The following is a 26,390-nucleotide window of genomic DNA, read 5'->3' on the forward strand; positions in this document are numbered from 1 at the left end:
AATTTTCTAGGGCTTGTTTTCTGCCTCTGCAAAATAAGGATAGTAATACTTTCTACCTGGGGAAGCAGTGCTGATGACCAAAGGAGACAAGCCTTGTAAAGGGTTTTGCACAGTAACACATAGTTCTTGGTAACGTCAGCTATTACCACTATTCTAGTAAGAAAGAAATGCATTCAGAAAATGAATCCCTGCCCCTCTGCCTTTCTCAGGTCCTTCCCCGGTATTAGGGGCCTAAGAGAGTGGTCTGAATTTTAACTATTGCCAGTCATAGGTGTCTGTCCATCCCTCCTGAACCGAGGTACTACTCTCCTGGGCTGTGTCCCAGTTTTCTGTAAAGGACCAGACAGTAAATATCTTAGGCCTGGGGGCCAGTAGAGTCACATCTTCACCTCCTTCTCTTTCTCCCCCTCCTGCCTCCTCCCTTCCTTCCTCCTCCTCTTCTTCTTCCCTTTAAAAACCATTCCTAGCTTAAGGGCCACACAAAAACCAATCTACAGGCTGCAGATTGCTGACCCTTATTCTGACAGAATCTCACCCTGTGCTCCACCATGGCCAAAGTCATGAATCCTGGGGTTATTCTCACCTATCATTCAGGTCAAAAGACGCAAGTCAGAAAAACAATAAGAGGGCTTCCCTGGTGACGCAGTGGTTAAGAATCCGCCTGCCAATGCAGGGGACACGGGTTCAAGCCCTGGTCTGAGAAGATCCCACATGCCGTGGAGCAACTAAGCCCATGCGTCACAACTACTGAGCCCATGTGCCACAACTCCTGAAGCCCACGTGCCTAGAATCCGTGCTCTGCAACAAGAGAAGCCACCGCAATGAGAATTCAGCTCACCGCAACGAAAAGTAGCCCCTGCTTGCCGCAACTAGAGAAAGCCATGCACAGCAACGAAGAACCAAAGCAGCCAAAAATAAATAAATAAGTTTGTAAATAAGAAGTAAAGTTAGTTTTTTAAAAAGAAAAAAGAAAAACAATAAGATAGGTGGGAAAATGGGTGAAATACATGACGGGGATTAAGAAGTACAGACTTCCAGTTATAAAATAAATAAGTCACGGGGCTGTGATGTACTGCATCAGGAATGTAGTCAGTAATATTAGAATAACTTTGTGTGGTGACAGATAGAAAGTACACCCATGGTGGTGATCATTTCTTAATGTATAAAGATATCGAATCACTGTTTTACACCTGAAACTAGTATGATGTCGCAAGTCAACTTTACTTCAGTTAAAAAAAAAAAAAAAAAAAAAGTAAGTATTTGTGTTAAAAATGGAGTAAGTTGCAGACTCACACTGTCTCTTCGCCCACACCCAAACTCCCGTATGCTTTGTGTGTAAGGAGCCTCTGCAGTTCCATTCCTGAGACCAAGAAAGTCTTCATAAAAGAATCCATTAGAGCCAGGTTGACATATACTCCAACTTGGATAAGCTCTGTGCCTGTGATATTACTTCAGATTCTGAGCCTCAGATCATGATTTTAATTTTAAATTCCTGGAGGTTTGTGCCATCAGGTCTCCTGTCTGGAGCAGTCATGTTTTAGGAAAATAGCATCTATTGCTGTGAAGTAAATGAAGCATAATGAACATGAGCATGACAGTTTTTCACAGCAAAAATCCAAAAATGCAGGCACATGCTTTGTGAAATGACAGTATTAGACTGCAAGTGATGATAGTAAAGCAAATATTTAATTCTCAACTAAAAGAGTGCGTATAAAATGTAGTTGCCAGGGGAGCATGCCAGTTCATCATTCTTAAAGCTCGTTCTCTACGGGCGGGATCATTCCACACAATTCCAGGGGGGGAAATGCTTATTTTAAATAAACTGCTTTCTGGCTCTTTTAAGACTGTGCATAAGTAAGCTTTATTCATCAGGGACCACCTTGATCTTTGAGATGCTCTTGGGCAGGGGAATGTCTCTTGTGCATCTTTACTCCTTCTGCGTAGGGACTGGGTTTCTGAGTTGGTCTCTTCAGAGCTGCAGTTGTGCTGACGGCATGACTTCATTTATCCCTAGGAGAGTTCCAGTGATGGAGGTGATGGCATTTTTGGTGAAAAGAAGGATGACAGCCGGGCAGGTGAGACTGTGTCCTTCTGAAGGCAAAGAAAAGTAAGGTCCCTGTTTGTAGTTATCCTGGAGTTCATGTGTTTTAAAAAAAAAAAAAAAAAAAAAAATGCTGTTTCTTAAGGAGGCTCTTTTTAAAAGCCAATTAAGTTGACCTTCATCAAACTCTGCGGGAGTCGCACAGGGAGCGTTAATGTGGCTCTGGCCAGCTTTCTCCACCTGGCACTGAATTCAACGGTGAAATGAAGTCAGGCTGGAGTCTGAGAGATAAAAAAGAATCGTGGTTTCAGTGATTTTTTTTTTTCTTCTTCTTTTGAGAAAAGTTAGGGGTATTTGGTTTGTTCTTTTGTTTGTTTGTTTTTCTGAATTCAAACTTAACGGAGGCTTTGATGTTTGGAAGGCCCAGCTACACAAAAGCCCATAGTTCTAAATGGAGACGGCCACAGAGCGTCCACTTAAGCCAATGCCTTAGAGCAAGGCCCTTGAGTCAGTTGTGCCCCCACAGACAGGCACATTTGTACTGGAGAGAGAGCAGAGCCCACCATAAAAAAGCTGCTTCTAAAGTGCAATTGCAGCCCTTCCAGTCGTGCCTAGCTCCCGAGCTGATTGTTGAACAGCAGCTACTTCCATTAAGTTACTGAGTCAGCTTTAGTTTTCTTTAAACGAAGGGGAAGAACAACAACCCAAAAACCCAGTTGCCTTTGTTTTAGTTCTGTTTGTAAATACTAATATCCTCACTGATGTTTGAAGCCCAGGATGGCTCCGACCCAGACAAATCACCCTGGCCAGTTTCGTCTGCACTCACAGCTCGTCTCCGACGCCTGGTCACCATTTACCAGCGCTGTAACCGCAAGGAGCTCTGCCGACCTGAAATCCTGGGACCAGGAAACCAGGGATACTGGGTCCAGGAAGAGATGTTCCGGAGATCCTCAGAGATGGAGCTCATCAACAAGGAAGCCCAAAAGAGGTAAAAGCCAGTGGCCAAAAGGGCATGCTGAGCTGCCCACTGGGTAAAGGTGACAAAGGGAACCCAACAGCTGGAGGGCAGGTGTGTCCAGTGTTCTCATATGGAGTCAGGTTGTCTCTAGAGTGAATTAAATCCAGCCTCCAACTGCAATGGTGTTTTCGTGCTGACTGGGGAGTCTGGTGATGTCTAGGACACCCTCTGTTCACAGTTCCCAGACTTGTATGATTTTCCAACCTTACCCTCTTCCCTAAATGGGACCCCAGTCTCTGGGGATGTGATTTAAAAACCACACTAGCATGTATCAGATCATATTCTTTCAGCAGTGAATAGTGTGCATTGAAGTTGTCTTATTGTAGCCAACAGTCCTTATCCAGCCTTTGAGAACAATAAGTACCATAAAATGCCAGCCCAGAAGGAAGGAGTTGCTTGCCCATCTGAGAATTAAGGTAAAAATGGCTGCCTAAGGCCAGCATGCGCTAAGAATGCCACGAGAGCAAATCAGCAAAGCTGCTGTTCTTCGAGTCTTTATATCTCTCCATCCTTTTGATGTAACATCCAGTGAATTAAAAGAATACCACATAGTGAATTCAATTATTGATACTTCTGTATACTCCTGGCTTTACAAAATTTGGTAATTCAGGGAGTAGATTTCTCCCATCTAGCTCCAAAAAGAGAACCAGAGCCCCTTCTTCCCTGCTTCTCACTCTTCCACTGACCCTCTCACCCCACTCCTAGCTGACTGTCTCCGGGGGTGGCGAGTTCCGTGCCCAAGAGCCCCTGGTGAAGACTACAGTGGTGTGTAATAATCCATTTTCCTTAAGTCATTATCTTAATCCTGCTGGATACAAAATCATAGAGAACCTTCGTGTCCTAGGGAAGATTATCGTTGTGGGCAACCTGCCTACGTAAGACCAGGAAGGTAGCCAGTGTTGAGATGGGAGTCGGGGAGGCGGGTGGCTGAGGGAATCTCCTCCTCGCTGTGGACCAGTTTCTCCATCTGTAAAATGAAGGAAGTGAATTTAATGGCTTGAAAGGTCCCTCCAGGATTCTGTGATTCTCTCTTGTCATACGGCAGGATGTTTAAGCATATAGAGTACTTTTAAATTAAAATCTTGTTATCTCCCACAAGAGGAAATGAACTAGGTAATTTGTAAAATTAAGGAATCAAGGGGACTTCCCTGGCGGTCCAGTGGTTAGGATTCCACGCTTGCACTGCAGGGGCCGCAGGTTCAGTCCCTGGTCGGGGAACTAAGATCCCGCATGCCATGTGGCATGGCCAAAAAATGCTGTGCAGTACGGCCAAAAATAATAATGATAATAAAATAAAATAAAATAAAACAGACGAATTAAGATCTCAAGTACGCGCACATGATTTGAGAGTGGTGGTAGAGGCTGAGGGGCTGCTTTGTTATAAGCCACTCCACCTAAGTCAAGCTGAATAAAAATAAACAGTAAAATAGACCTGCTCTGCCTGCTTTCTTGACTTCCTGGGCTCTCCCAAGTAGGTGCTCAGTAAGTAATTGTTGGCTTTTTTTTAACTGAAAACAAAACGAAACAGAAAACAGCTCACTCTCCTTCTCTGATTCCCTCTCCAGGTGGACTAGGAGAGAGCAAGCAGACTTCTACAGAACAGTGTCTTCCTTTGGTGTCGTTTATGATCAAGAAAAGAAAACCTTTGACTGGACGCAGTTTCGCATCATTTCCCGTTTGGACAAGAAGTCGGACGAGAGCCTGGAGCACTATTTCTATAGCTTCGTGGCCATGTGCCGCCACGTCTGTCGTCTGCCAACCTGGAAGGACGGTGGTGAGGACACTCTCTGTCACTATATCCCAGGTGGGACAAGGAGAGAACGTGCTTATTTTCAAGGTACAGAGTTAGGTATAACTATAGACGCGGAGCCAACGTGAAGAATTCAGGTAAAGGCCAGTGGGCATTCACAAATCCACGGACTTCTAATTGGGTCCACCCTCATAAAATAAAATCTCTCTCCCAAAATGATGTGATTCCAACGAAAATTGAAATTCAGATTAAAATGTCACAGAAATATTAAGAAACTACTATTAATTACCTTTTCCAAAGTGTGCTTTTTCATTTTTCTTTTTTTTTTTTTAAGTCTCATAGAGAATTATCCTACTGTGAGCTTTGCACTTGCCTTAGATTAAACCTTAAATGTTTTCTCATGTGTTGACTTGTAGCTATGGAAAACTAGTGGCTGTCATTTAAACTCCCTGGGCCCCACTAGAGACCTTTTCTAAGAAATTTCTTCCTGGTTGGAATTTGCAGCAGCTTCCTCCTTGTCCCTCTCCAGTCTCGTACTCATAGATTAACTCGCTCTGGACCGTATGACCGCATTCTGGGAAAACTGAAACAAATGTTGAGCCTATTCAGTGTGGGTTCTGGGCTGGCGGCAGCATGTACAGACACCCCACCTTCTGTCCGCGTGTGGCACAGTTAGGCTGTTTTCATTAAAGCCAGGGAGCTGCATAGATCGGAAAGATCTGGACCTCGGAGTCATGCTGACAAGGCCTGGACTGAAGTCCTGGTTCTGCCACCTTGAGCAAGTTAGCTTATCTGAGCCTCCTTCCTCATCCTTGCACAAGGATAATGATGGTATAGCATAGAGTTCTTGTGAGAACTAAATTAACAGCCATAAAATACCTAGTTAGAAGGTACCTAGTCCATGCTTATCGACCAGGAACTAATATTTCCAGAACTGGAGTTTTCAAGCTCTTCTTTCACCTTCACTGGTCTGTCCGTGTTTCATAAAAACCTTCCCTTCTCTTTCAGCTTTTCATTTTAGTGGGGCCACTAAGGCCCTGCCTTGCTGAGGACCCAGGGGGTCAAACTGTAAGATCAAAGATGCAGGCGCTCAGGTGGGCAGGAAGTGTCCAAGGGCCACCTTAAGTGACAGGCTCTGTGTTCACCTTTGCAGGCCCCCCAGATCCCAGCATCTGCATCGAACCCATCACTGAAGAGCGGGCCGCCAGAACCCTGTACCGCATTGAACTGTTGCGGAAGGTCCGGGAACAAGTGCTGCAGTGTCCTCAGCTGCACGAGCGCCTTCAGCTCTGCAGGCCCAGCCTCTCCCTCCCCGTCTGGTGGGAGTGTGGAAAGCATGATCGGGACCTGTTGATCGGCTCTGCCAAGCACGGGCTGAACCGCACCGACTACTACATCATGACCGACCCCCAGCTGTCGTTCCTGGACGCCTACAGGAACTATGCCCAACACAAAAGAACCGACCCCCGGGCTCCAGGGAGTCTCTGCTGCCTTTACCAGACCAACTCCAAACTGTATGAATCTCTTGCATATACTCAAAGGAGCAGGACTTCCGAGTCCCTTGAAAACGAACCTGAGAATCTAGTGAAAATAGAAGGGAGGGGCGATCATCTTGGTCCACCTCGGGGCAGCTTATCCGACATGACTTGTGAAAACTTTATTTCTAAAGTTCAGGATGTCATTTCCATCACCCATGATGAGAGTCTGCTGCCCGAGCCCTTGGAGAGCATGATGTATGGTAAGAAAGCACTAAGCCAGGAGCCGGTCTCTTTTCAGGAGAGCCCAGGTACCAATACCGAATCCAGACAAGATGCCGTGGCTGTTGCAACAAGCAGAGATGGGAACTTCCAGCCTGGTGGCCACGAGGCAGAAATAGCCTCAGGCCCCTCTTTTATGGATACATTAGAAGCAGGAGTAGCTAAAATGAACATTAAAAACGGAAAACATTTGCTGGTGTCTCTTTCACAGGAAGGGGAACTCTGCTGCAGTGAGGCAGGGCAGAGACCTGAAAGCCTTGGGCAGCTGGAAACCAAATGCATAGCCTCCCCTTCCTTGGACCACGGAAATGAGAGCGGGTTTGTTGACATGTGCAATCTGAGTGTCTATGACTCCAAAAGAAACCTGTCATCAGATCAGCAGTTAATCGATTTATTAGAATGCAAAAGTTTAGAAAGTAAATTGATTTTGGGTCGGAACCACAGTGATGAGGACGAGGAAGAGGAGGAAAATGAGGAGGAAAACCTAGACCTGGCCGCAGGCCCGCGGGCAAGGCCGGAGGTGTCGCCTCTTACCGAGCCCACTGCTCGTATAGCAGGGGAGAAGAGCCGCAGCGGCTTTCTTGTGGACGAAGCCAAGAAAGGAAGCCTGGAGGCCAGAAGCCAGCATCCTGGACCGCAGGGCACTTTTCTTCCCGCAGCCTGTCAGTGTCACTGCAAACACATGGAGAGGTGGACACATGGCCTCGAGAATGACCAGTTTGAAGTGGAGAAACCCCAGGGTTACAACCCAGACCCGTACAAAAGCAAAGCCAATAATGTCACAATGGGGGGCGAGCTCACTGCTGTTCCACCAGAGCTGTTTCAGGTGAAGCATGAACTTTTGAAAGAACCCTGGAAAGAAAGTGCAGAAGGGAAACAAGGTTTCCCTACATATCTCGAAGGGAGTGAACTCAAGGCAGAAGACGTGGATTTTGAGAGTAAAGATGATTATGATAGAGACGGGAACTGCCAGAGTCAAGGTACAGTGTGTGGGATCTTGTATTTTGGATAAGCCAATTCTCTCACGACAGGGAGGGCGAGTGTGTTGGGGGGTGTTAAGGGTTTTACAGTTTCTGAAAGGGACCTGCTTACACTCACCGTGTTGTTTAAAAGCGAAGGCCACAGGCCTTGGTCTGAAAATGAGGCAGAGTAGTTTAACTCTGATCATTCCAGAAAACTGAGGATGATTGTAGACAATCGTAGCACCTTGGTTGTGTGAGCTGCTGATTTGGGCAGGGGCTGTGTGCTGTTATAGGATAGATGCCAGATACAGTGTTGAGGGGAAGGAATTCGTTCTTCCACCAGGTAAAGTGCTACAAACTGGGTTAAAGTAGAACAGCCAGGGAACGCCAAGAACCTGCAGTTTAACGGAGGTGCAGGTAATTTTTCAGGAAAGCCACAAAAATCAAAATAAACATGATCTTTATTCGGGTGAGCAAAGACTGTGCCGTTTATTCACGTGTTTGTCAAAACTCTGTGTTGTAATGTCGGTGCATTGGGTTGAGATTCCTTTAAGTAACTCAACAGAAATAAGAATAACCAAATTACATGCCACTCAATAAAAAATGCAAATAGATTTGATCTTTTAAAATAGGGAAATCTTAGGTAAGGAAGGGATTTTAAAATGTTAATCTAGGTGACCCTGAGATTTGTATATGCTTTGCAGGGATATGAATACAGTGATTAGAGATCCTGAGCAAGAACAAATGGGTCTTAACTTTTTCACTGTTGTCTTTATGTCATCAGACTCAAGAGGACATATTAGGGTGAACAAGATAGTTCTGTTTACCCTTGTCAAAAAAAAAAATACCCTGTAGGTGCCTGGCCTGGTGCCAGGGGCCGACTGATGCTCAGGGATTCAGGCAGGCCGGCCCCTCCCCCCAGGACAGTGACTGCCTCTAAAGAGGGAAACCCTGCCCTGGGTTGTTCCACTTCCTTTTTATTTCTGAACTCCCACCTTTGGTTTTAGCCTCGTGATAACTTGGGAAAGGTTTTGAACCCAAATTAAAATGTACACACCAGCCAAGCTGAGGACATAGAAACTGGACTGAAAGGAGCTTCATCGGCCTGTGGCCCCAGCCGACCTAGGAGGAGCCAGCCCAGACCTTGCCCCAGGCCACGAAGGGTCCCTGCCTCGTGTGGAATTACATGTATACATGTATACATGTATATAATGTATACATGTATACATGTATACATTGCTCTTGGACCTCTTGCGGGGGGAAATCAGCGAGTGCTCAGTCCTGGGCAATGTAGACAGTCCAGTGAGGATGGGCTAGAGGAGAGCTGTGCTGGCCTGGACTTCCTCTGGTGGCCGTGGCATCTGGCTGGGCTGGGCTGGGAGACGGCAGTGAACTTGATAGGCTTTGGTGAGCATCGCGCACGCTTGGCCGGGGGGTGTCCCTAGCACCAGTGCTTTTAAAGACGCTTTGCCAGACCCCAGGGGGTCTCCTCCACGCATGAGATGTGGGAGAGGTGAGGCAGAGGGGGTTGCCCTATTTCTGAGGATGGAGCTCGGCCGCTGAGGGAGCAGTAACTGGCACAGCTGTCAGGGCCAGCGCCTGGGCTCCTGGCTCCTTCTCCAGGGTTTTCCCTCACACAGCATTCCGCTTTTTTCTTAAAATTTAAGTTCAGGGCTTCCCTGGTGGCGCGCAGTGGTTGAGAGTCCGCCTGCCGATGCAGGGGATACGGGTTCGTGCCCCGGTCCGGGAAGATCCCACATGCCGCGGAGCGGCTGGGTCTGTGAGCCATGGCCGCTGGACCTGCGCATCTGAAGCCTGTGCTCCGCAACGGGAGAGGCCACAGCAGTGAGAGGCCCGCGTACCGCCAAAAAATAATAATAATAATAAAATTTAAGTTCAGCTTTTCTGCTTAAAGCCTTTCAGCGGTGCTCCCCATGGATCTAGAATAAAATTCAAGTTTTCTGTCCTGGCCTGCAGAGCCCAGCATGCTCCAGATGATCCTGCCCCTCCGCCTCATCTTTGTACTTTTCCCCACTGCCTCCTCATCTTCCTGGGTGGTCTCTCCTTTGAGAGGTCCTCTCTACCAGCCTTCCCTTCTACCAGTCGGTTTTTCCCTCTTATTCCCTATCATGACACCTTGCTTCTTTCCCTTTATAGCCCTCACCCTGGTTTATAATTGTAACTGTTTGTTTATAATTAGTGCATTTTCCCAACTGTCAGAGCCTAGAAAGCCAGGGCCACATCTGTCTTGTTTATCCTTGAATCCCCTGGCCTAGCAAGGCCCTGCTCCTGGTATGTCGGGGGTGTCTCTGCGTCCCCCTGGGAGACTTGTTGCACGGTCAAACGTGAGACCACCACGTTTCAGAGGATAGACGTTCCATGTCATTTCACCGCGAAGGAGGTTCACAACTTTTCCTGGACATTATGGTACACACAGTTCATTTCCCTGTCATCTCCGTTAAGTGGATCTTTGAAGATCCATTTCACAAGTGATAGTAAACATTCACCACTGGAGACTGAAAGAATGAGTCGCATTTCCCTTTCTTTCCATCAGTGAAGTACTTTAAACGTTCTGGGTTTCTCTGCATCATTTTTTATATAAATCAGGTCTATTTTACCTTAGCTGTAAGTTTCAGGACTTTTCTTCCTTCATCATTAATACCAGCCTCTTGCTGTGTTACATTTCCTACACTATCCCCACCTCTGTATCGGAGCATAATGTTCACTTTCCTCTCATCCACTGCACCAAATGGGAAAGCCTCTTTGCGGCCCTTCATTGCCGTTGTTGTTTGGTTGTGGATACAAACTCTTATTGGATGGCTTGCATGGGTAGCCCTAGAGCAGGTTGTGCCTTTATGGGTTAACCGATAGAGTGCTTCTGGAAATAGAAAGTATGGTAATTAATAATTCAATTTAAAATAAATTAGCACACACTGGGCTAATTAAAAAACAAGATCAGACGTCCTCATCTTTCAGATCACCAGTATCTCCCGAGCGCCTAATTCAGTTTTTTAACCTTCCTTCCTAGATTATCCAGGGAAATACTCTGAGGAGGAGAGCAAGAACTCGACCTCGGGCATCGTAGGAGACCTCAGGGACAACCTCCAGGAGGCACGGGCTCCCACCATTGCTCAGCTGCTCCAGGAGAAAACCCTCTATTCCTTCTCTGAGTGGCCAAAGGTACCTCCCAGAGCTTGCATGCTCCACCCAGAGCATCCTCAGCTTTGACTCCTTTCCTTTAAACCTTTTAGAATATTTCTGAGAAACAGACTCAGACAAATGTTTACTATCTCTAAAAGATACTAGTTATGTGACATTAAAGATATATGTGCCTAATGAGACCATAAGACAGAAGTGTCAGCTTATCTTCGTATTTACAGCGCTGTGGCTTTTAATCTTCATTGTCCAGACTACACCATTTCTTTTAAGACTTGTAAAGTGAGTCCATTTGTGTGCGCGCTTTTCTAATCAATTCCTTCTGGTTAAAAAACTTGCCACTTGATTTCAAGGGATTTTGTGAATTGGGGTAACTTGGTACTGATTCCTCAGAGCTTTTGTTCTTCTTTATAGGATCGCGTGATAATCAACCGCCTGGATAACATCTGCCATGTGGTGTTAAAGGGGAAGTGGCCCTCCAACCAGCAGTATGAGCCCTCGGCCACGCTGCCCACCCCCGTGTTAACCAGCGGCGCTGGTCCCCGCAGCAGCCTTTCAGAGCCAGAGGCATCAGAACGCGTCTTCAGCAGTGGCGCAGCGCTGGTGGCCCAGATGCAGAAGGTGAGGCTGTAAGAATGTTCTTGACCTTGAAACAAAGGAGGAGGATGCTTTGCACTTCTTGATTGAGTCATCCGTTCAACAAACAACTGAGTGGATAGGAATTTTTTTCTTTCTTTTTTTTGGGGTCAAGCCATTAGTGTTCATTGAGGAATCTGGATTTTATCCTGTAGGCAGCAGAGGCTGTAGTTTTGGAGCGGGGAAGTGCGTGATGAAAGTGCCTTTGCAGCTCAACGGGAGTGGTGTGCACGTTCGTGGGAGATGGGGGTCAGGGAGAGGCTGTGCCTCCAGGGCTGGGAGGCAGCTGGACATCTGAGGAAGAGATTAGTTCTAGACCAGCTTAGTGGCAGAGTGCCTCCAAAGAAAGCGGGGGGGGAGTTGGCTGACATGTCGTGATGACTGATGACTATATGAGGAAGGGGAGGCGTGAATGGATCGGGATGTGCAACACTTGATGACTGAGAACGGTGGCAGCAGATAGAAATGAGGGGAGTCAAAGCAGGCATGAGTTTTATTTGTGGTTTGTAATCTCAAAGGTCAAGTTTAAGGATGCGTGGTCATTAGCACACTAGCTCTCACTCCCAGCTGCACACTGGACTCCGCTGGGGACCTTGAGAAACTCCGGAGTCTGACTGAATTGGTCCAGGGTGTAGACCCAATACTGGCTTTTTTTTTTTTTTTTTTTTTTTTTAACTTCCCAGTTGATTCTGACGTACAGCTGAGGTTGAGATTCCCTAAACTATGATCTTGCAATTCCAGGTGTATAGTTCGTGGACTAGCAGCTTTCACAGCATCTGGGAACTTGTTAGAAATGCAGAGAATCTCAGGCCTGCTGAGGTGGAATAAGCTGTCCAGGTGATTTAGTAGTAAAGTTTGAGAAGGTTTGAGTTAGAAGAAGTTCTGAGATGGTGATTACTAGCCCCAAGGAAATGGGGCCTAGAAAGAGCTGGCATTCAGCCACAGAGGTGGCGTTCAAACCTCTCTTGCCACATGTGTGTGTTTGCAGGAGAGCTTCTTGGCTTCGGTATTCACAAAGGATGAACAGAAGCACAGGCGTCCTTATGAGTTCGAGGTGGAGAGGGACGCAAAGCCCCGGGGCCTGGAGCAGTTCCCCGCCACCCACGGGCACGCCCCCATCGTCCTCAACGGCTGGCACGGAGAGTCAGCGATAGACCTCTCCTGCCCATCGGAGGGGTCCCCAGGGGCCACATCCCCTTTCCCAGTGAGCGCCAGCACCCCTAAGATTGGGGCTATCGGTTCACTTCAAGGAGCCCTTGGCATGGACTTGTCTGGGATTCTGCAAGCCGGCCTGATCCATCCAGTGACTGGACAGATCGTCAACGGAAGCCTCAGGAGAGATGACGCTGCCACCAGGAGGCGGAGAGGGAGGCGGAAGCATGTAGACGGAGGCGTGGACCTCATCTTTCTGAAGGAGCAGACACTCCAGGCGGGGATCTTGGTGGGTATATGAGCCACTAAATACAGACATTGACCTCTGTACACTGAGCAACAAACCCTTCTTCCTCAGACGCAACACTTTTTGATTATGGATCTTTTATCCCTGTTTCAGTTGTCCTGCTTATTTTCTCGTCATCAGTTGCTCTCAGTCTCTTTTAGAAATAGGTATTAGCCCATCGAGGGCCCTTAACCTGCATGCAACCTGGAAAAACGAACCAGGAGGTCTCACCATTTCACACAGTAACAGCCCAGCCTCCAGTGTCTCGAGCCACTGGTGATCCAAAGAGTAAAGCAGAAGCAGGGCTGTGTTTGCAACAGCATTGTTCCAGGTCAGTGGGCTTTCCAGGAGCTGGGATTTGGGAGTCAGGACGTCCTAAACATTAATCCTGGCTCTGCTGCTTGACCTGCTGGCCAACCTTGAGCACCCCCCTTTGCTCCTCTGTAAAGAGGGGGCTGCAGCTTCTACCACAGAGGGTTGCTGTGAGGCTTCCTGAGGTCACACTAAGGTGTTCTCAGCTCAGAGATCCTTGTAAACAACAGAAAAGGGCAGAAACTGCACACCTGGTCCAGAGAAGTCCCCTCAGACTTTGTTTAATGTGTCAAAGACCACTGACTTCTCTCTTTGTATTTTGACTTTTCCCATTTATTGAATTTTGAGCTCGGAAACAGGAATCACGTTTCATGTTTTCTTACTTTAAAAGGAGTAATAATGAACAGTACTTATTGAGTGCCTTTGCCAGGCACTGCATTCAGGGTTTTACATGATTGTCCTGTGTGATTTTCACAAAAACCCTGTGAAGGTGTTGTTACTATTCCCATTTTGGAGATGAGCAAACTGAGGCTTACAAGCGTTAAATAATTTGCCCAAGATTATCCAGGTGGTAAATGGCAGATCAGGGAACAAAACCAAGGACTTGGTTCTCTAGAGCCAGAGAGCTCTGCTGTATCACTTGGTATATGTTTCCCTCTTAGACTTTCTATATAATTTGGGAAGCTGAAATGGCAGGTTCTTGCCCTGTCCAATCCTCCAAATCTATAAGAAGGTTGTCTCATTTTTTAGGGGTGCAAAGCCAGTTTTCCTATAATGATTGTAGAATTCCAATGGAAGAAGTGAAACTTTTTTCCTCGGCCTCAGCGTATTTTGAAAAATTTATTATGCAGCTATTTATTTAGCACTGACATTGTACTTTATCAGCAGACTCCATATAGGCATTGGGAATACAGAGAGGAGTAAGACAGGCTTCGGGAGTGTTGAGAGAGAACTAGGTAAGGCAGCTGCAGTATGGTACTTTCTGTTGTGTGAAAACCTGTGACGAGTGCTACGGGGGAGAGGAGCAAGGTGGCCAGTGTCGCCGGGACTGTCAGTGATGGTGACACAGGTGGCAAGAGGGAATCTGAGCAGACAGGACGGTACGAAGTCTACCGCGGAGACAGGAGGGGAGGGGAGCCGTCGGGTGGAGGGAACGCCCAACACGTCAGGAGCTTCAGTGGGGGCTTCGTAGTCAGGCACAGGCAGAGCCATGTTCTGGTGGGAAGATGCAAACAGCACCATATGTGTTTTCCTTTGAGAAACTAGTTTTCATTCTGTCATGATGAACTGCACGTACTTGTCTTCCCTTCGTCCAGGAGGTCCACGAAGACCCAGGGCAGGCCCCCCTGAGCACCTCACACCCTCCTGAAGGGCCAGTGCCTGCCACTTCGACCCCGGAGCCAGCCCCAGTAGCCGGCAGCCAGGCCGAGAAAGCCATTCCCAGCAAGAGCCTGCTGGACTGGCTGCGGCAGCAGGCTGACTGCCCCCTCGAGGTCCCTGGCTTTGGCGCGGTGAGTGTGTGTCGGTGCCGTCTCTGACATGAAGATGCTGGGGGTGGGGTGGGGCAGGAGGACCAGGAAGCCTGAGAGAAGTCGGTGTCCACTGAGGACAGCATTGTAAAGTGGAGAAGAACAGTTTAAATTCTGGTTACGTTTTCCAGTAGCAGAAATTACAGCCCAAATCAGAATGCCATGCCGGAAAGTAGACCTGGAAATCTTATGAGGACAGAACTTGCCTAAGCTCAGCCCTCCCTTCCCCCAAATGATCACATTCATGAGCTCACCGAGAATTCTTTAGGTTGCGTAAGCGCTGCCACTTTGTGGAAATGTTCCTGTGTATTCTTTTCAAGTTACTGCATCATCACTTTGAGGTGACGGATTAGTTTCAGTTACTGCTCAGGAACTTTTCCTCAGTTCTCTTACTGCCTCTGCCCTCAGTCCTTCAGACTAAGAATCTGGAGGAGAGGGCTCCAGAGCAACGAAATCTTCTCTTGGTTTTTTTAATTCTCATTTGCTCACCAACCCCACCACCACCTTTGTCCTGGGTACATCTCATTAGGAAGACGTGGCAGGAGAAAGCGCCCAAGCAAAGGAGAAGGATGCATTCGTAGATGCACACCCTCCAGAGACGGATGAAGCCCGCCAAGTAGGGAGCAGTGAAGAGACAATCCGAGACAGTGACCGGGGGAAAGCAGAGGGATTAAGCGGTGCCCTGGGAAACGGGTGGGTCAGCCAGGTGCTCTGGTCTGGAGGGCCAGGAGGCCCCCACGGGAAACTTGTCTTCTGGCTTGCTGCAGGAACACCGTGGCTTCAAGCACAGAGCCTGGCTGAGGGCCAAGGGGCTCTTCCCTTCAGCCTAACCTGACGGGTCCCGTGCAGAAGGCCATGAGCGAGAAAATAGCAAAACGAGCTGAGAGGCAGCACACCCTCATCAGAAGAATCTGTGGCAGAGTGTTTTGTAATGTTGGTTTCCATTTACCTCCTAGAATTTTTCAGACAAACCCAAGCAGAGGAGGCCACGCTGTAAGGATACTGGAAAATTAGACATCAACTCCCTGAGTGGGGAAGAGAGGGTTCCTGCCGTCCCCAAGGAGCCAGGCCTGAGGGTAAGGAACACGGACAGCGCGGTGGAGCCCGGCCTTACAGACCTAGAGAGAAAGCTCCAGCAGGGAAGGCGGTAGCCAGGCGACCTTACCAGGGGGACCAGGAGCTGCACAGGAGGTTGATAAGCAGTGATAAGTGGTGTTGGGGTGTTTTCACCAGCAGCATGTCCTCCGTGGTCGTTTGTTTTCAGCCTTTACCTCCCGAAACTTTTGGGTTAAGTCTGTACTTAAACCATTCCCAATGCCTGATTCCCAACCCGCTCCCCCCACCCCGCCCCCACCCCCATTTTAGACAGTTCAGGGAAAAATACCTTTTAACCCTTATCAGGAGTATGTTTCCAGCGTTTAATGAACTTCATTACTGGAAATTTTCATTTTCCAATCAAAGTTTTTCTGGCTACCATTTAAGACATTTCCTCCTATTCTGTCCTCGCTGGCAATGAAAAACAGCTGACTCCAAGCATTGCCCCTTTCCTATTATAGAATCATAAGCCTGGAAGCGACTTCAAAGACATCTGCAGATACTTGTAGTGGAACGAATCTGAGTTAATTATAGTTTACAGATGAGTACAAATTTGGACTAGAAAACTCGTAACCTCTAGGGGGCGGTAACATTTCAACCTGCAAATGTGTTGAGCTTGGGCAAATGATACACAAATGTGCTTTTAACCCCCTCAGAGTGCGCTCTGCCCAAATAGGGCGCTTCTGAGGATCCTCGTGGGGCTCTGCCCTCCCTGGGTTGTCCTCTGAACCCACAGGCTCTCCTGAACGCCTGCCTTAGCGCTCTGCCAGCTACGGATTTCCTGGGTATGCATTCCCTTCTTAGGGGGATTTCCTGGATACCGTTTCTTTTTTTAATTCCAAGAGACCACCCACCCTAGTCATTTCCTGCTCGTTAATGTTCCCAGGGAGCTTGGTTCTGATTTGGTCGCCTGGAGGGTCACTCCTCCGGCAGCCCGACAAACGCTGCCCTCACTCACCCCCATGCGCTGCGGTGACCGCTGGGGAGGATGGCTGGGGCCCACTGTTTGTCAGGCTTGTCGCGTTGGAAAAGCTGCCCTTTGCCCCCCTCTCTTGCTTTATCCTCGGGAACCCACCCCTTAGACCCGCTTGTGCTGTGCAGACTGATGCCGCATCAGTTCTCATCCCTCTGTCTCTCTCGGCTCCGCTTGCGGCCTCCCCTCGCTCTCCTTTTGTCAGGAGACAACCCCAGTCCTTACCTGGTCCGAGTCTCTGACCTCTTAGTTTAAGGAAGTGGTTTCCCCCTTGACTTTCTCATTTCTTCCTACACGTCTAACAATTTCCCTCACGTTCTCTGGAAATTAACGTTCATCACCCCCCTGCAAACGCTGACCCCCACCAGAAAACTCATTTCTGAGCTGTCCTTAGGAGCCAGCCTCTTCCCAGAGATGCACTTTCCCTCCTTTGATAAATGAATTCAGGCCCTGCCTCGGGGTCCTTTGCCTGCAGTAAGGCCTGAACAGAAAGCACGCGTCTGCCTGGTCCTCGGGACTGCTTGGCCTTCCTGAGGCCCCTCCTGGATCCGGAGCCTCTGGGGTGTGCTGCACTCTGTGTCCGTCCCCTAGACACCTTACCATTTCTTCTAGAAACACATTCAGATCCCGCAAGGAACTTCTTCCTGCCTTTAGCCTCTTCTGCTGTGTGTGCAGCCAAGCCCCACAGACAGCATCGCACAGGCTGTGGTCAGGCCATGGGACTCAGCTTTAAGAATGCCCCCTGGGGGCTTCCCTGGTGGCGCAGTGGTTGAGAGTCCACCTGCCAATGCAGGGGGTGTGGGTTTGTGCCCCGGTCCTGGATGGAAGATCCCACGTGCCGCGGAGCGGCTGGGCCCGTGAGCCATGGCCTCTGAGCCTGCGTGTCCAGAGCCTGTGCTCTGCAATGGGAGAGGCCACAACAGAGAGAAGCCCGCGTACCGCAAGAAAAGAATGCCCCCTGGGGGACTTCCTTGGTGGCCTAGTGGTAAAGAATCTGTCCTGCAATGCAGGGGACCAGGTTTGATCCCTGGTCGGGGAACTAAGATCCCGCATGCCACAGGGAAACTAAGCCCATGTGCTACAACTACTGAGGCCACGCACCTCAACTAGAGAGCCCACGTGCCACAATTAGAGAGAGAAAATCCACACGTCACAACTAGAGAGAAGCCCTATTTTTTTTTTTTTGCTTGTTTCTTGCTGAGCCGTTTGACAGTAAATTGCAGAGATGACACGTCACCCCTAAATACTTCAGCATGTGTCTCCTGAGAATGTTTTCCCCCATCACTGTTACCACCATCACACACGTCATTATTAGTAATATCTTGTAGCTAGCCCATATTCCGATTACCCCACTTGTCCCAGAAATGTCTTTCAGGGCTAGTTTTTGTTTTGTTTTGTTTTGTTTTGTTTTTAGGACTTTTAAACCAGGGTCCTCATACTATGTTTGGTTGTTAGGCCTCTTTCCACTCAGGGAATGTTTGTTGGCCGAGCCTACTCACCTTCCTGGGAGGAGTAAGTAGGTTTGGGTCACCACCTCCTTCTCCGCCTCTGCCCAGAAGTTAAGTTTTAGAGCTGGAACACGCAGGCTTTGGAATAAATGCTGCCGTGTATTGGTGAAGAAAGGTGTTCTAGGGTTGGAGTGCCCGTGCGGTCATCCACGCCTGCAGCGTTGCTGAGCGTCTGCCCCTTCTTGTCTGCCTCTCCTTGCCCTCCCCCCAGCCTCCCCAGGAAGAGGAAGCAGGTCTGTTCCCGGGGTGTAATTACCAGGAAGCAGAGCTGCCAAAGCCCGCCTTGCCCGCGGTGTGTGGTCGCCAAGCTGCTGGGAGGGGTATCGGCCCTGGGTGGGCAGCCGCGGGCTGTCTGGGGTGATGTTCGCAGGAAGAGGTGGGGCCGACTTCCTCTGCCAGCTCACCTCACTGTGCTGGGGGTGAAACACTGTCCTCCTCACCCGGGCCTCTCTGATGCTGCTGCCCCGCTCTGAAGGGGTCAGCCAGCCAGCCTGGGCCTTCTGGGCAAGTTCCCGGTTCCGAAAGGGCCCAGCGTTGTCTATATCAGTGGTTCCCATCGAGGGTGGGGACATCCTGGTACCGGAGGAGTGCGACTTGAACTTGGTGAACAAGGCCACAGGGACCAAAGGTCTGCAGGATGCAGGTTGCCCGAAGCGAGCTCTCCAGCTCCAGATGCCCTGATGAGCTCAAAATAAAGCGTGTTAACGAACGTCTGCTTTATATACAGCAGATTGTTTGAAAAGAAGATGGAAGCATTATTCATCAAGTTCGAGGTTTCTTTTGTTCCCAACAGAGAGACTTCTAAGATTGAACAGGCCCTCCCACTGGAGAGTAATGAGGAGGAAGAGGATGAGCATGTGGGAGTAGAAAAGGAAAAGACACAGCTGGCGCCTTCCCTGGGCTCTCGGCTGTGGCTGGGCTACAGGGAACAGGTCTCGGAAAGCCTGTTAGTCGAGTCGTGGTTACCATGGCCAGGCCCTGGGCTGAGGTGGGCTTCCCAGCAGGGGCCTGAGGCTGTGGTCTCTCCAGAATGAGGTAATCTGCACTGATGGGCTCAAGATAGACCAGTGAGAAAGGATACTTTTAGCCTGGTTCCATCCATCACATCCAGCCATCTCTCTTTTAGAGACAGGAACCAGGCAGGAATTGCTCCCCAGGCATCATCCCCAGACCCAAGCAGCAACTGAGGACAAACCAGCCTTCAAAGTGCAGGTGGCTGGTCACGTGTGAGAGTCAGGTGGGCTGGGGCCACAGGGCCTGGGCTCTTGCTGCCTTGTCACTCACCAACTGTGCCCTGGGGACAAATCCTGCCCTTCGATTTGTGAAAGAAAGGTGACTAAACAGGACAGTTCCAGAGGTTTCTCCCTCTTCTGCTTTTCTTTTTCTTTTTTTTTGGCCTCGCTGAGCGGCTTGTGGGATCTTCATTCCTTCCCAACCAGAGATCAAACCCAGGCCCTCGGCAGTGAAAGTGCAGAGTCCCAACCGCTGGATTGCCAGGGAATTCCCTCTTCTGCTTTTCTAAACCAAGGCCTTTTTTTTGTTGGTTTTTGTGGGGTTTTTTTTGCGATACGTGGGCCTCTCACTAGTGTGGCCTCTCCCATTGCAGAGCACCAGCTCCGGACGCACAGGCTCAGTGGCCATGGGTCACGGGCCCAGCCGCTCCGCGGCATGTGGGATCTTCCCAGACCGGGGCACGAGCCCGTGTCCCCTGCATCGGCAGGCGGACTCTCAACCACTGCGCCACCAGGGAAGCCCTAAACCAAGGCCTTTTGAGAAGACTTTTCTCAAACAAAGTTCACCATCGTAAAGCTTTTTGCCCATGATGACCTGGTTTTTCTTTAATATTCTTTGGGAAAGTTTTCGAAGGACAAATATAAGACCTCAAAAGTAGCATTATTCCTGGGGACTTGGAAACATTCAAGTGCACATTTTTCACCTGTCTATGAATCTCTGAACTCCCTGTAAAATGGCTGTAACAGCAGTAGCGACTCGTAGGGTGGGCGTGATGACGCATTGAGATCCCTCACACGGAGCGCGACGCCCAGTGCCCGACACAGGACAGATGCTTATTTCATGTTACCGCCAAAAAGAGCAGAGAGCCCAGCCGCTCTTCCGTTATCACCACCCCCTTCGTTAGCACCTCCGACAGCCAGTTTCCCTCACTGCTGAGACCCTCACTACCTAGAGGAGCAGCGCATCTGAGCCACTCCTCATGTCGGGCCAGGTGTGCCCACATGTGCACGCGGCCCACGGAGAGCTTGACCCGTGCCGCCCACTCACCTGCCGCTGCGACTGCCTCTTAAGCGGAGACCTGTGGCATCTTCTAAGGATCTGACTTTAGGTACCACTGTCCTTTCTCACCCCACAGCTGGGGGTTTAGTTAGGTCAGGACTGAGATCTTCCTGCTCCCAAGCCTCATCCTCCTGCCCTGCTTTGGGGCTTCAGTTAAAAACTGTCCTGTGTCAGGAGGGAGGCGAATGCGGGGTCTGGCCGAGGGGTCGCAGCCACAGGCCTCGACTGCCAGCCTCGGCAGCCCATGCGCTCATATCAGGGTGAAGCAGAGGAGACTGGCACAGCCCTGTGCAAGGAGGACACGGAAACTCATGAAGTTGTCCTTTGTTTTTGTATTTACATTTTACACGTGAAGCTACTGTAATATTATATCAGTTATCCCTCGATAAAAAAAAGTCTCGACTAAGACTTGAGGTCTCTGGCTGGTTCCAGCTCCCAGTGCTCCAGCAGCCTCTCCGTGGGCCAGGCGCCCCTCTGCCGTGAGCACATGGGAAGCGGCTCGGTGGTTTCAGGAGCTCAGCCTCGAGGGAGAGGCCCTTGGGGCACAGAGCTGTGCAGCTCAGTGTGGGCAGGTGGACAGGAAAGGCCGGTGAGGAGCCCCCAGCTGCTCACCCGCCATCCAGTAAACTTCAGCATCTGGTGTCTCTTTGTCCTTTTTCAGGGGTTCCTCCCGGAAAACAAGTTCAATCACACCCTTCCTGAGCCTGTTCTCCGAGACTCAGGCCCCCGCCGGAGGGGCAGGCGGCCCCGGAGCGAGCTCCTAAAGGCTCCCGCCCTCGTGGCGGACTCCCCCTCCGGGATGGGGCCTCTGTTCATGAACGGCCTGATCGCCGGGATGGACCTGGTCGGACTTCAGAACATGAGAAACATGCCCAGCATCCCCCTCACGGGGCTGGTGGGGTTCCCGGCCAGCTTTGCAGCGATGCCCACGGGCGAAGAGGTCAAGAGCACGTTGAGCATGCTGCCCATGGTGCTGCCGGGGATGGCCGCCGTGCCCCAGATGTTTGGGGTCGGGGGGCTCCTCAACGCCCCCATGGCCACCACCTGCGCCTCGGCTGTGCCAGCGCCTTTGTCAAGCACAACGAAGAGTGGCACGTCGGCGGCTGAAAAGACTGCAGAAGACCAGCCCAGCGGCCGTGATGTCAAAACGGACACATCAGCTGAAGACAAGCCCGGTCCTAGCCCATTTTCCGATCAGGCCGAACCCGCAATAACTACGAGTAGTCCTGTGGCTTTTAACCCGTTTCTCATCCCAGGAGTGTCCCCCGGACTCATTTACCCATCCATGTTTGTCTCCCCCGGCATGGGCATGGCTCTGCCGGCCATGCAGCAGGCCAGACACTCGGAAATAGTAGGTCTGGAGAGCCAGAAGAGGATGAGGAAGAAAACAAAGGGGGACAACCCAGACCCCAGCCCAGAGTCTGCACCTGGGTTGGAGAGGGAGCCGGGTGGTGCCCAGAGCTGCCCCGAATCCAGGGCCCCCGCGCCTCCAGAGAGGGGACACGCAGCACAGGCTGGCGAAGGGGGCCCCCAGGACTCTAACAGTGTCACCAATTAGAACTTTTTCATTGAAGAAATTCTTATGACTCGTAAGTTTCTTATCCCATCAAGGTTTGTTACTTCCCTCACTTCACTGTCATAAGAACCTGTGTTTCCATAAGTACTATTACCTACCTGATTTCCTGTCTGAGAACTATGGTAACAGATGTTAATAGTCACAGGGTCTTGCCACATCATCAGCTAAGTGTCGTTGACCTAGTGTAGGAGGCGCAGAGTCCTCACTCCGTACCCAGTCGTTCATTCCAGCAATCGTAGTTAGTGCAGACGTGGGGACACACCCTGCCCCCTTCTCTTCCAAGTTTCCCACTTATTTGAGGAGGAAAAATGGCAAAGGAAAACTGTCTAGGGATTTACCAGTGAAGAAGGGCCGAAGGAGAGGCAGAGAGCAGCTCTCTTTCCCGTGAGCTGTGCTGGATGGGAGAACGTGTTGGAGAACCAAAAAGCACAGAGAAAGAAGTGCTGGTGCATATTTTTTAGTTAAAATACTTCCCAGTTTTATCATGATTACTAAACGAGTAGGATAGGCAGAAGTATATAATTAATGGTTGAAACCACACATGTTCATTTCTTTCTAAAACAGAAACCTTACTGGTAGTAACACCTTTGTGGGTTTTCAGGCACCTGCAGCAAGAAGAAATACCGATGGGGCATTACTTGATACACACGCATCCCCCCTCTCCCAGGTTAACAGGGGGTTCTCAGTACGAGAGAGCTGTACACACCTTGAGCCGTTGCCGGCGACGGTGGGGGTGGAGGACTGCACACGACCAGCTGTGCCCCCGCCGAGGCCTCTTAGGGACTCTGCTCTGGCCACTGCCAGGCCTCCTGGCTCCTAACTTCACGCTCCCCTTCGCCAAGAATCAGGCTCTTTCTGGAGCCTGCAAAGCAAACAGTCCCTCAACACTCTTAGACTCGCCAGGGTTTGAGGTTTGTACCACCTCTTGGAATGCGACTGTGAAAAGTTTTTTTCTTCTCTCCAGATTTTTCTCTACTCGGTTTATATTTTACAGTCGGACCCAGATCCCAAAGCATCAATTTAGTGGAGACCGTGTTGCAAATTAACATTATTCCCCCTTCTTTCTCAGCTGCCCAGGCCGGGAAGAACCCGCCGGCCCCGGCATCCCTCACCTGCTTTCCTTTGCCCTCCCACGTGGTCCCTCCCTTCTGATGGTGTCACTTTTCACCCACGGTTCACACTCTGAGACTTGAAAGAAGCTCGTGGTTCAGTCCCCAGGGGCACAGGGCTGTGCAGGACCGTTAGAAATGTTGGAAGTGTTACTAGTACCAGTTTCACCTTTTGTTGTCACAATTTACTGTATTTTTTACTTTTTCTGTTACAGTTTTGCTATAATTTATCAGAAGGTCCAAAAATTTGACATAACTATTTCAGTTTGCATTATTTATTTATGATGCTTTTGTCATTGTCTTTTATACATTTGGGATTATAAATTATGTAAATGTCAAAATGAGCATCTCAAAGAAGTCTGTTAAATTGTGGCCGGAAAAAAAAAAAATCAATCAGCTGTATTTTTAAAAATTGGAGTCCCAGTTTTATGAATCAGAGTTATAAATCAGAAATTCTATAAATTGATCATATAAGAAGAAAGAATCCAGTAATTGAACAAATTCTATTTAATGACATCTTTGTAGCATAGGTGATCTCTAATGCTGACAACAGATTTCTTAGAAATGCTGCTCTCTCTATTTAACTAACATTTTGTTCAGTTTTGCCTCCAGTGGAAGCAGAAAAGGTTTTTTCAGCTCTTAAATCCTGAAAATCAATATAATTTATTTATGTAAAAAAAAAATCACTCAATTGATATATTTTTTGAACCTTTTAAGTACTAATTTTCTTTTTATCAAGTAGAAAAAAAAACTGTATTTGCCCTAAATCCTTAAAATACAAATGCTATAAAAATTCATGTATCTTGAAAGCCTTACTGCAAATGAGTATTATAGACATCCAGCAGAGCCTGGGTTTTCTTTGTTGTCGTTGTTTTGTATGGAAAAGCTGCTTTCCCCAGGTTCCACTTAGAACCTACAGTAGGTCACAGGGTTCAATATGGATTTGATTTAAAAACCCACCAGCATGCTAAATCCCGTGTTATATCTTATCGAACCTGTATGTTAACTCTCTGGGTGTTTAGGCTTCTCTTTGACTGCTATTGTGTCCCTGTTTGCAAAATGAAAATGACACTCTGTGGATTATTTGCTCTGTAAGGCATAAGTGCTTCTTATGATTATTTTGACGTTTCCAAGAGCAAAAGCCAAATTTAAACTCTCTTCAGCAAACTTGAGCCTTTTCATCTAATTCCATGTCACTCACAGCCATAACTTTCCTTGATCATTCTTCACCCCCCATGTCTTACATAATAAATCGTCTGTGGTCTTGATCCTGGATTTTAAAAAAAAAGTTTAAAAGTCAAATTTGTATTTGAGGACTTCAGTGACACTTGGATGTCTCTTGCTGCCTGGGCATTTTTATGAATGCATCATATGCACACAGGAATCCACTGTCTTTCCTAGGTGCCCAGTTTATGCCGGGCACCCTGTTGGGGGCTTGTTAACTATCAATAATTCATGAGGGTTGGCTTGATTTATCTCTTGAGCTACCAGAACACCCAGTTAAAACAGATGCCGTAGAAGGGGGCGCAGCACCGCACCTGCTCCCCAGACTTGGGGCCTGAATGCTCGCAGCTGATGCCTCCACTCTCTTAAGCCCCATTTCATAGGCCCCACCTCAGGTCACACACCTGGGGCTTCAGGAGGGAGCCTCTGTGGGTTGGAACAGGCCCCAAAACACAGAAATGCCTCGGTAGCCGAAGTTCTTACGGCTTGTTAAGAACTTCGTGATCCTTAGCTTTGGGTAGCTGTGTCACAAGTTATCAATGAGGCTGGCAGGAAAGTGCCAAAGCCTCGGTGAGGCTGAGCAGCCTCACCCTTGCCGGGTCCCTTGCTGGTACCAACAGGTGGTGGATGGACAGCCTGGAGCATGGGTGGGCCGTGGTTCCAGAAGGCTTTACGGATCTCTGCTACAGTTTGCTTTGTAGACCTTTAGACTTGGGGAGCCCTCCTTCTGGGTAGAAAAATAAGTAGTAAAGAGTCTTGGTTTCACTCTTGACCTCCAAGCCTGCCCCAGTAGATTCTACCTCCTCGTATGAGGGTGGGAGAGTACAATTAGTCATGTACGTTGGGCTAGTGTTTTAATGTTTCGTGCGTGTTTACCATAAGTGACCTCATTTGTCCTCAGAGCATCTTGGTTGCTGGGTAGAGGAATGCTGGCGTCCAGTCTGCCTCACGAAAGCCAACGGAGAGGCTGCAAAGCTATCTCATCAACCACAGAGAACAGAGCTGGGAGAGACAACCCCCAAACCCCACCAGCCTGAGGCCAGGACACTCCAACCTTTATGATACTTAGTCTGGGACCCCCTCAGCCTCAGAGACCAGCTCTGACTGAATTAAACTCGGGAGAATCGGCACCGGGAAACATGGAACAGTTGTGTCACACCCTCTGGAAAACTTTATGCTCTATTCATTTATACCTTAAAATGGTTTCTTGCAAAGGCTTCCCTGGTGGCGCAGTGGTTGAGAATCCGCCTGCCGATGCAGGGGACGCGGGTTCGTGCCCCGGTCCGGGAGGATCCCACGTGCCACGGAGCAGCTGGGCCCGTGAGCCACGGCCGCTGAGCCTGCGCGTCCGGAGCCTGTGCTCCGCAACGGGAGAGGCCGCAGCAGTGAGAGGCCCGCTTACCGCAAAAAAAAAAAAAAAAAGAAAGAAAAAAGGTTTCTTGCAAGAATTACTGTTATTTGCCAGGTCTAGAAACCACAAAAGGACCTCATTCTCAGGTCAGCAGTGGGGTTGGTTCAGCCAGCTCAGTGACTATCACCTTGGTTCTGGACCGTGGCTACTCAAAACCCAGTCTCAGAGGGACAGGAGCGCCGAGGGCAGGTCCTCAGGACACACGGCTTGTGCTACCATGTGGCCAGCATCGTGACCACCCTCATAATCCATGCTCAGTGGGGTATCTGTGGGGTAAGAGGAAATAAGGGAAAGGGATAAAGTACCGGCTCCCACGAGGAAGGTGTTCCCCGCGATGCGTTTGGAAATGACTGAAGTTGGTGCTGCGGAAGCCCGTCCTGGTGTCCGAGCTCCCAAGGTCAAAAGGACAAAGGGAGCAACTAGGATGGGGGGCGAGGGGAGGAGAATGGAGGCCCTGGAAGAGCTGTGGGTCCCCTGGCGGAGCCAGGAACAGCATTCCCGCCTTCTCTAAGCTTCAGTTTCCTCCTCTGTAGAACAGGGATAATTATAACTTGAACCTATAGGGTTGTTGATGAGGTTGATGGAAATGATCAATGTCTAGTG

General features: G+C 49.2%; 1 protein-coding gene and 1 long non-coding RNA gene across 3 annotated transcripts in view; one reads left to right on the forward strand and one right to left on the reverse strand.

Annotated features, from left to right (window-relative positions):
* Nucleotides 1-24,420, forward strand: part of CHD6 (chromodomain helicase DNA binding protein 6) — a 215,825-nt gene extending 191,405 nt beyond the window's left edge. For both annotated transcript variants that reach the window (XM_059038586.2, XM_067013433.1), the window contains 10 exons: nt 2,015-2,075; nt 2,813-3,029; nt 4,625-4,833; nt 5,963-7,546; nt 10,557-10,708; nt 11,099-11,305; nt 12,309-12,761; nt 14,387-14,581; nt 15,556-15,675; nt 21,129-24,420. In XM_059038586.2, the coding sequence (XP_058894569.1) occupies nt 2,015-2,075; nt 2,813-3,029; nt 4,625-4,833; nt 5,963-7,546; nt 10,557-10,708; nt 11,099-11,305; nt 12,309-12,761; nt 14,387-14,581; nt 15,556-15,675; nt 21,129-22,025 (4,095 nt within the window). In that variant the 3' untranslated portion in view covers nt 22,026-24,420. The remainder of the gene's footprint in view (nt 1-2,014; nt 2,076-2,812; nt 3,030-4,624; nt 4,834-5,962; nt 7,547-10,556; nt 10,709-11,098; nt 11,306-12,308; nt 12,762-14,386; nt 14,582-15,555; nt 15,676-21,128) is intronic.
* On the reverse strand, nt 1,670-18,527 carry LOC136792586 (uncharacterized). Its single transcript, XR_010836574.1, has 2 exons — nt 18,167-18,527; nt 1,670-4,026 (listed from the first exon to the last, which is right to left on the reverse strand). It is a non-coding gene; the product is annotated as an uncharacterized lncRNA (long non-coding RNA).
* Nucleotides 24,421-26,390: the final 1,970 nt, after the last annotated feature.

Source organism: Kogia breviceps, chromosome 14 (genome assembly GCF_026419965.1).
Source record: "Kogia breviceps isolate mKogBre1 chromosome 14, mKogBre1 haplotype 1, whole genome shotgun sequence".
In the NCBI taxonomy this organism is placed as follows: Eukaryota; Metazoa; Chordata; class Mammalia; order Artiodactyla; family Physeteridae; genus Kogia; species Kogia breviceps.